Raw genomic sequence first — 9,958 nt, 5'->3', positions numbered from 1 at the left:
GAGAGAGAGAGAGAGAGATTTAAAACATGAGGCAGCCTGCCCAAGACCTCTGCATCTCTGGCTTGGGGCTTCTTTACTACAGCTTATTCATGGGACAGGCAGATTGGGTGTTCTCTCCTTGGGGCTCCTGACGTCCCCCAGAGGGTATTTGTCCTTTACCTGCCCTGTTGCACTAGGCCTCAGGGCGTAGAGGCATAGGCTGGGACTATCTCCTTTCCTTGGGGATATTTGTATCCCTTTTGGTGTTGGGGTTTTCCGAACTGGGGTTGAGTCTTTTGGGAGTTTACTTGTTCTCTGGGTTTGGCCTCCCTTTGAGCACTGTGGGCCTGGCACTATGGCCACTGTCTTGATCTCTTTGGGAACCTGGGGTTTGTGGTACCTGGAGATGGGGTATGGGGGAGAAATTGGTCAGGGCTAAATGTTTCTGTGGGGTTTTAGCACCCTCCACAGCCGGCTCCTGAGTGACCAGACTCAGCTGAAGGATGACGTGGACATGCTGAGACGGGAAAATGGGAAGCTGCGGAGGGAGCGGAACCTGCTGCAGCAGTCCTGGGAGGACATGAAGCGGCTTAGGGAGGAGGATCAGAAGGAGATAGGTGACCTCCGGGCCCAGCAGCAGCAGGTAAGACTCTGCAGCCAGGGGCAGGCACCTCCCTGCCCATCTGTCTGCCCGTCTATCTATTCCCTCACTCATCCACCTATCCAGCCACCCAAATAGTTTGCACCCAACTGCTCATTTGTGTTCTGAACATTTACAAGCATCTCTGGGAAGTCTGTTTCCTTTGAGGAATCTGAGTATTGGCAAACAAACTGTCTTGCTCTGCTAGAAGCTGCAGTCCCACGAGGAAGGCAGACAACTCACGTCCTCACCGGCGCCTGTCATGAGTATTTCAGGGGGTAGTTCAGGCCTTGTGGTCCATTTGGTTTGTAGGGGTCATGTGACATCACAGGTGGAAAGCAGGTTGTATGGAAGAGAGCCCATGCAAATGCCAGATGAGTGGTTTCATTGTTATCGTGTTGGATGGCATGTGGCCTGCCTTCCTTCTGTTCCCTGCATCCCAAGCTGGCCTCTTTACCTTGCCCAACTCTCGGTTCCCACTGGCAGAAGACTGAGTAGCAGTTTGCCAGGCCTGTTTTCTGTGTGTTCTGTTGGCAAGTTCTCCCCTCCTGGAGCTTACAGTCCGAAGCTGACAGGTTGACCAGGGGGGTGGGATATTTAAGCCTTCAAGGGAAAAGTTTCTTCCCCATATCAGTTTTAATCCTTAAGGAGTAGAGAGCAGAGTGCTGGGGGCTCTCTTGAAAGAGCTGGTGTGCTTAGTCTCAACTCACCTGCTTATCTGGCAAAATGTCCTTATTGCTTTCTGCTCACTTAGGATTTTTAAATCTTATGAAACTACTCATGAAACATAGGAACTTACTATAAATTTGAAGGATGTTTACAAGTATGCTAGGGTAAACCCCAAGCCCCACACCCAAGCTAGCATTTACCAGTGTGATTGATCACCTCATCACCCAAGGATTTTTTTCCTCTGTGTCGGAAATGCAAATGTCAGCATCACCTGGTCACCACCATCTGAGCATCAGACCCAGTCCAGCTGTGCCAGCAACAAGAGTCCTTTTAAAGCACATATTAATTGTACGGTGTCTTGATTTTCCTCTTGACATTTTTGTCTGTGCAAATAACACTCTGATTATCTCCTCCACTCCTCTCTCATTTCTTATCTCCATTCCTCTTGCCTCATCTTTCTGGTCCTCTTAAGAACATGTTTTTTTCAGTAAGGGACTGACTTCAGAATGAAGTGCTACACTGTAACCTTCTTTGTCTGGTCTCCCTTGGTTCTTAAGGCTTCCTTGACTTCTATGACCTTGATACTGTTGAAGGTTACTGTCCATCTGTCTTACAGGACACCCTTGTTTTGAGTCTGTCTGACCTTACTGTTGGCTCAGCCTGCCCATCTCTTCTGACTGAGGGACACCTTGCTGTGTTCTTGAGTCCCTTTGAGTGGTTTGTGGCTAGGTTTCGGCCTGTTTGTGGTTCTGTTCTCCTGGGTCACTCCAAAGCTGCTGTTTCCAGGCTTCTCATGGTGCTTCATTGGCCCTTTGTTCTCCCCTCCGTCTCCCCTCTCTTTCCCTCTGTGTTGTAGCCATATTCTGGACAGTGCTGCTTCTTCAGGCTTGCTTCTCCTTCCTTTTGACAAGTCTCTTGTATGTTTTTGTCTTCTTGGCATCTGGCTTACCAGCCATTCTGGGCTTATTTTATAATTTTTCTCTAGCCTCTAGTACCAGCCATTTATCTTTCCAGAGAGTCCTTCATTCCTTTCAGTGGGGGGAAAAGTGATAGTTGAAAGTGTTATGAGTGTACATCTGCCATATCCAGTGTACATCTCTAATTCCAGCTAAGGTAGAAGGTTATCTGGGGTTGCTTGACAATGAGGTCCAGGTTCTTCTGTGATGTCGTTAGTTGGAAACACAAACCAAGCCCCCACCTCCCAAACAAAGCAAGATTTGAGTGCTTAGTGTGTGTGTGTGTGTGGGGGGGGTAGATATTGGGATGTCACCCTTCCCAGAGTGTTGCTGTAGAAAAGATGTCAGCAAAAACTGACTACAGACTTAGACACTGGGTGATGGAAGCGTGCGCACGTGTGTACGCACACACACATGCACACGTACACATACACACACACACGCGCGCACATGCACAGCGCTTCCACTTAGCCTACGATCGTTCCCCGTCCCTTCTTTTCACTTTTGTATCTCCCGTTTAAAACAGCAGTGAGAATTAATTGACTACAGCCCAGTTCTAGCTAAGTTGTTTTTGTTTGTTTTCAGCATGGCCCAGGCTGCCTGAGAGCATGCCTTTCTCTTACTTTAGCCTCCTGGGTGCTGGGGTTATAGGCTCAAACCCCCTTGTGCTGTACCTCCTGGTCATTACTCTGAAGGTCCCCTGTGTGTCCCACCCCCTCCCCCGCCCCTTTTTGTTTTTTCTGGGTCCTATGATTCCACCCCATGGTTCTCCACCCTAGCAGGTTTGATTCCTTGGTGCCCCCAGGTGCAGTCACCTGTCCTGTTCTGTCTGCATCATTGAATGGCTGCAGGATTCAGTTGTCCAAAAAATCAGAGGGACATAGCTTTATCTTTGTTTGTATAATTTTTTAAATTTTTTTGTGAAATTAATGTGTTTGTGAGAAATAGCAACTCTATGGGCGTTCTATAAATAAAAAAGGAAAGCTTGTTTCTTTTCATTGCACAGAGATGACTTCCAGCATGCTTCAGGTGTGTAGCTGTCTAGAGAGCTCTTCACATGTGATTTACCTCACAATACAAAATCGTCTTGTGCACTATTCTCTTTTAGGACATGTGCATTATTCTCTCTTAGGACAAATTCCCTTTCATAGGCGATGTTGAGTTCTGGAAAAGTGTTGCATTTGATTTAGCTGGCCTCCTATTGATTGATCCTGAGGCCGTTTTCGGAATTCTGCCTTATTTATCACTGTATTCTGTTGATAATGTGCTTCTATGGATTCATTGTTTTCTATCCAGTTCCTCTGTGGAGAACCTAGGGTAGGCTCAGTTCAGGGAGCTCTGAAGCACATTTGAAGTTGTCAGGAGCCTTAGCTTGGAGCCCTCCTTTTTAGGGACTTGGTCTTGTGTGATCCAGTTTAGCTGTGCGGAGGTTGCAACTTCCTGTAGCATCATTGAATCTCCGGATGGAAAAGGTTTCCTGGAAGGGGAAATAAGAGCAGACAAGAGCTGCAGAGCCTGGCTCAGTCCAAGAGCCTTGTACACAGCAGGGAGGACCCAGTACCTCCCCTTGCTGCAGAGAAGGGGCTGCAACATGCCAGGCTTCACAGGCCCTTCAGGTTTAGGAGGTGTGTGTGTGTGTGTGTGTGTGTGTGTGTGTGTGTGTGATATTTGTGTTTGTGGATAAGCACTCTGTCGACTGAGCAATACCCCTAGCCATTCTTCGAGAAATTGTGTACAAGGTTGTGTTTGTGGCAGCCTACATCTCTGTCTAGCTACCAGGACTGTCTCGGGGCGGCCCACTGAGTCTCATGATTGTGGTGGGGTGGTATGATGCCAGGTCTAAAGCGTTCACCCTGCACTGTGTATGTGGCACCCAGTAACTGCTTTTGTCCCAAATGTGTTCACTCTGAGTTAAGAGTGACGTCTTTCAGAGTGGGCAGAAATGAGGACCCTCAGACATTACTGGTGACATAAAAATGGCATAACCCTGTGAGAAGCCATTCTTCAGAAGTTTGAACTGCAATCACCAGGTGACCAAGCTATTCCAGAACTGGAAGTAGAATGTTCATACAAAGTTAGGGGACATAAGCATTGGAATAACATTGTTCAGAGCAGCCCTGAAGTAGAAATAACCCAGATGTCCATAGTGAATGAATAAAAAGGTACAATATGGTCTGTCCCTTCAGTGGGGTATTATTCTACATGAAAAGAATACATTTGGCAAATTTTATTAAAAACAAAAACAAAAACAAAAAACTTTACTGGGCATGGTGGCCCATGACTATAATCTCAGCACTTGGGTGGTTGAAGCGAAAGGATTGTGAGCTCTTGGCTAGCCTGAGCAATGTAGTGAGACCCTGTGTCAAAATACATGATGATGATGATGATGATGATGATGATGATGATGATGATGATGATGTCACACATTCAGACACATCCCCACCCATTCTCTCTCCTCCCTTCCCTGCTCACCCCACATATGTCCTGGGAAGGCCTTTCTTCTTCCTCCACTCCTGTGGCATTCTTTGCTTCCTTTTCTTTTGGGATAGCTTTGGTCTTTGGTGGCCAGGCTTATGTGTGTTGTACTTGGTCCTGGTCATGGATGCTCCCAGGTCAGGTTGATTAGACTGTGTTTTCAGCAAGTGCCAGCCTGGGACCCCAGCAACAGAGAACGTTTAGGCTGCCAGAAGGAGAGGCGGTGGAGGCTCCGAGCTGCTGGGCCCCTTGTTCTCCACCGCTGCCCTTCTCACCTTCAGACACTGCCCAGGAAGTGGGAAGGCTGCCTCCAGAGGGAGCAGGTGATGTGGGATGGCCACAGGCTTGTTCCCCACTGGACCTGAAGGCGAAGGTCAGGCTGGCTGGACAAGGCTAGTTTTGTTGCCAGGTTCCTCCCACGCCTTGTAAACCTGAAGAGGCCCTTGCAGGGTAAATGGGGCTGTTTGACTTGTGTGTTTGCTGGAGGGATTTGTGGGGCCTTTCAGTCCTCTGTATGATTTATCTCAGAGGAAATGTGGCTGCCTGCCCCCAATGAGAGGGGTGGGCCTGGGCCTGGGCCTGGGCCCCTGTGCCTTGAGAGCTGCAGACAGGTGCTTTGTCTTGTGTGTGTGACTGTGGGGGAGGGGGCTGAGAGCTGGCCCTTGTTCCCTTTTCTTGGTGGGAAATGGGTCATCTTAGATTCTTCTGGGGGTGTAGCAGGCATGCTGAGAAGCTCCTAGGTTGGAAAAGCAAACTCCAGGGGTTTTTGTACCAACCATTCTTCCTTTACTAAACTGACACGCAGTCCTTTGTTAAAAGAAGAACATTCTAAAAACAGCGATGAAGTCACCCCAAATTGAGTTTGGTCTTATTTTTCAGAAACGACCAACTTCTACCATGTGCACATGTCCTTGGGACATTTTTCCCCTATTTCATGTGTAACACACACATGAAGCTTTCTTTTCTCTCTCAAATTTGCCTTTGATTTTTTAACTCTGCAATGAATGTGTCATGGGCCACCTTATACTGTCTGTTGTTTTGAACATCCGGACACCCGTATTTTATAGTTAGTGGTATCCGACCTCCATTCTGTGTGTTGACTATTTAAATTGTCAGAACTCCTGCCTTACTAAGTCTGTTGACACAAGCGTATCTCTCATTGTTTTGTGCATATATTACATTTTTTATTCTGACACTTATCTATGTACTAGTTGGAGGATGCTAGATGTGCTCACAGGTCACAAAGCATGTGTGAGAGTCAGAGGACAGCTTATTTATTTATTTATTTATTTTTAAAGATTTATGTATTTTATGTGAGTACAATGTCTCTGTCTTCAGACACACCAGAAGAAGGCATCGGATTCTCATTACAGATGGTTGTGGGCCACCATGTGGTTGCTGGGAATTGAACTCAGGACGTCAGGAAGAGCAGTCCGTGCTCTTAACCACTAAACCATCTTTCCAGCCCCAGAGGGCAGCTATTGGGAGTTGATTTTCTCCTTCTACTGTGTGGGTTTCTGGAATTGAATTCAGATCAGGTCGCTAGACTTTACAGCAAGCGGGTGCCTTTACACACTGAGCCATTTGCTGGCCCCTGTGTGTATGTTAAAATTTTGATTGTTATAAAATATCCACATCAAGGCAACATATTTTTAAAATCAATTCTACCAGATCATTTGTGTTTCTGTTCTCTTGGCTCTGTATCTAGTTTTAAAATGTCCTTTTTTGATCCGTGAAAGTTGACTTTTCTCCCAAGGTGTCCCAGATATTTTCCTCTTTCATTAGTCTAGCTGGGAAGCTAAACATGTGGTATGTATGCATGTTTGTGTGTACATGTGGTATGTATGTGCATGTGGTATGTATGTGTAGTTGTGTGTATGCCTGTGTGTGTGTCTATGTGTATGTGTGCATATGTGTATCTGTGTGCATGTGTGTGTGTTGTGTATGGTGTGGTATGTGTCTGTATGTGTGTGTGTGATGTGGTATGTATGTATATTTGCGTGTGCCTGTTTGTGTGTCTTTGTGTGTATGTGTGCATGTGTGTATGTATGTGTGTGGTGTGTATCTCTGTATATGTGTGTGTGCATATGTGTGTGCATATATGTGTGTATATGTGTATGTGCATGTGAGTATGTGTATCTGTGTGTGTGGTGTATGATATGTGTGTATCTGTGTGTATGTGTGTGGTGTGTGTGCTTGTGTGTTATGTATGCACCTATATGTGTATTGCTTGGTTTTAATTGTCAACTTGACACAACCAAGAATCATCTGGGAAGGGAGTCTAATCAGGGATGATGGTCTGGATTAGATGGCCTGTGGGTTTGTCAGTAGAGGATTGCCTTGGTTGTTCATTGACCCATGTCTTAGTGTTCTGATGCTGTGAAGAGACATGGTGACCAAGAGAACTCTTATAAAGAATAGCTCTTAGTTGGGACTTGCTTCCAGTTCTAGAAGGTTAAGTTCATTGTCCTCATGGCAGGTAGTGTGGAGACATATAGGCAGATGTGGTGCTGTAAGACAGCAGGAGGAGAATGTGACACTGGGCCTGGCTTGAGCATTTAAGACCTTAAAGCCCACCCCCAGTGACACACTTCCTCCAACAAGACCCCACTCACTCCATCAGGGCTATTCCCCCTAATTTCTCTCACGTAGTGCCACTTCCTAATGACCAAGCATTCCAATATGTTAGCCTATGGGGGCCATTCCTATTCAGACACCTCGCCTGCTCTGGGGTGCACAGGTCTCTATGCTGGGCCCTGAACTGAGTAAGAGTGAAGCAAGCTAGCTGAGAACAGGCAGCCAAAGCCCACGTGTTCACTGGCCCTCTGCTCTTGACTGTGAATGTGGTCTTCCATGTCTCTGTAGTGGACTGCAGCCTGGGATCGTGAGCCAGATGAACCTTTTCTTTCCTAAGTTGCTTTTGGCCAGGGTGGGTTTTCCTTTTATTTATCACAGCAACAGAAAAGTAAGCATGTGTCTATGCATTTGTACCCTTCCACTAAGAACATAATCTTCTAATGATGAACAGGAAACGCTCTAGACTAGCAGATAGCATCTTTTCCAGTTCTCGGGAATTCACATGACTGCAGCTCTCCCTAGTTTTCTTTGAGGCTGTTGATGATAAAGTACAGGCTTGAGTCTAAGCCCTTGTATGACAAGTTGAGAAATGCTTGGGGCCTAGGGCCCTCTTTGAAGGTCTGGATGCTGTCCTGTGGGAGCCGATGCCTCTCCAAGGCTGTAGTGAGGCAGAGGCCGGGAGCTGGGATTACAGCAAGCAAGACCTCTTCACTCAGGGTTTTACACCCAGGGAACCCCACTGTTCCCTGAAGGCAACCATGGTGGAAACAGGACAGATCTGCCCTCTCTCACCAGTCTCTTGTGGCCCTCCCACCTTACTGCATTGTCCAAGCTGTGCTGAGCAGCATAAAGGACTCTTGGGTTAGCGTCAGCATTTGCCTAGGCCTGACCTGTCTTACCAGGAGTGAAAGCCCATCCCAACAGCCTGGATCTTTCAGCACACTTGGCCATAAGCTCTTCAAAGTTAGGGCGTTTGGGAAGCTGGTTCTCAGTAAAGGACGAGCTGTGGGGGTACAGACTCCACAGAGTCTTGTGGACTGGTGAAGATGGTGCTGCCGCCAAGCTGGCAGCCTTGAAAATGAGGGTTTCTTAATGAAAGCTGGAGAGCCTGTGTTCCTACTGCTGCCCTCTTGTGGGGAACTCAGACTATGGCAGCTCTGCCTTTGTTTTGAGTTTTACTCTAACCACCAGAGACAGAGAAGTATTGGAAAGCAAGACTTAGGAAGTCAGTCTTTGTTGTTGTTGTTGTTTGCTTTACTTTTTCTAGACAGAGTTTCTCTGCGTAGCAGCCCTGGCCGTAATTCATTTTGCACCACCACACCCAACTATGAAGTTAGTCTTAAATGGAGTATCTGAGGTATTTGTCCAACACAGCAAAATCATTGCAGAAGCCAGACCCTCTGCAGACACAGGAACCTGGAGAGTTCTGTCCTGGTCTGGGGCTGGGGTGGGGGTGGGGGGAGAGGGGATGGTCTTCTCATGTATTAGTGGTGGCACTGTCTGAGGATGTCCACATTGTCTGCTCCTGAATACTTCAAGTGTCCCCAGTTCTGCATCTGTGTGTCCAGTCTCCACTGGTCAGTGTTTTGTGGAAGAGGAAGAGGATATATTATTCTGTCTATCTCAAGTTATGAATAGAAATATATTTAAAGGAATTAAATGTATGGGGAAAATAAAAAAATGCTTTTTAGAAGCCATAACAATAGGATATTGTTATGATCTCAAGGTAAGAAGGAGAGGTTTTCTTAGCATAATTGAAGCACAAACTACAAAGGGCATCCTCTTGGAGTTTGCAAAGAGTGAGACTTTGGCATGAAAGACACCACAAGCCACATATGCAGAGGATCATGTGATAAAGACACCCAGGAAAGGCAGCTGAAATGTGAAACTAGTTCCTGCAGGGCTGGCGCAGCCTGGGCGTACAGTTCTTACCCAGCATACGAGAGGCCCTGGCTTAGAAAGGAAAGGAAAGGAGGAGAAACCACACCAAACCTAGAGGACAGAGATAATTCATAAACATAGAAAGGATGTCCAGTCTTGCTTGAAGTCAGGAGTAGAAGTTTAAAGCTGAAGGAGCAGCCCTGGAGAGATGGCTTAGCCGTTAAGAGCACTGGCTGCTCTTGCAGAGGACCAGGGTTCCATTTCCAGGACCCACATGGTATCTCACAAGCATCTGTAATTCCAGTTCTGGGGGATCTGCCACCCTCTTCAGGTTTCCACATGTATTTGCATTTGACATATATGCGAGCAGGATATTCATACATATAAAATAAAAATAAATCTTAAAAAAATTTAAATGAAGAACTACTTCCTAGCTAGTGGAACTGACCACTTTAAAAATGAGTATTGTATAATAGCTCAGAGGTGAATGGAAACTTAGGTGGCCATTGAATGTGGAATAAAATGTGGAATGAAATAACAGTGAAATGTTCTTAAGCCTGAGAAAGGCGAGAAGCCCATCCTTGCCTCAGCGGGTGCGACTTTTCTGCTAAATGATATAAGGCAGAACCCCTCTTAAAAAAACCTTTAAAGAGATTTATTATTTTTAAAAATTTATATATGTATGTGTGTCTGCATGAGTTTGCATGCTTGACATGTGTGTAGGTGTGTGTGTTCTGTCTCTGTCTGCCTCTGTCTCTGTCTCTGTCTCTGTCTCTCTCTC

General features: G+C 46.4%; 1 protein-coding gene across 5 annotated transcripts in view; it reads left to right on the top strand.

The window, feature by feature from the left end:
* Dlg5 (discs large MAGUK scaffold protein 5) overlaps positions 1-9,958 on the top strand; it is a 110,453-nt gene that overhangs the window by 51,354 nt on the left and 49,141 nt on the right. For all 5 annotated transcript variants that reach the window (XM_031362906.1, XM_031362907.1, XM_031362904.1 and 2 more), the window contains one exon: positions 439-622. In XM_031362906.1, coding sequence (XP_031218766.1) covers positions 439-622 — 184 coding nt within the window. The remainder of the gene's footprint in view (positions 1-438; positions 623-9,958) is intronic.

Source organism: Mastomys coucha, unplaced genomic scaffold (genome assembly GCF_008632895.1).
Source record: "Mastomys coucha isolate ucsf_1 unplaced genomic scaffold, UCSF_Mcou_1 pScaffold9, whole genome shotgun sequence".
NCBI lineage: Eukaryota > Metazoa > Chordata > Mammalia > Rodentia > Muridae > Mastomys > Mastomys coucha.
The sequence above is the reverse complement of the archived record's forward strand: the minus strand, read 5'-3'. Positions and strand labels throughout refer to the sequence as shown.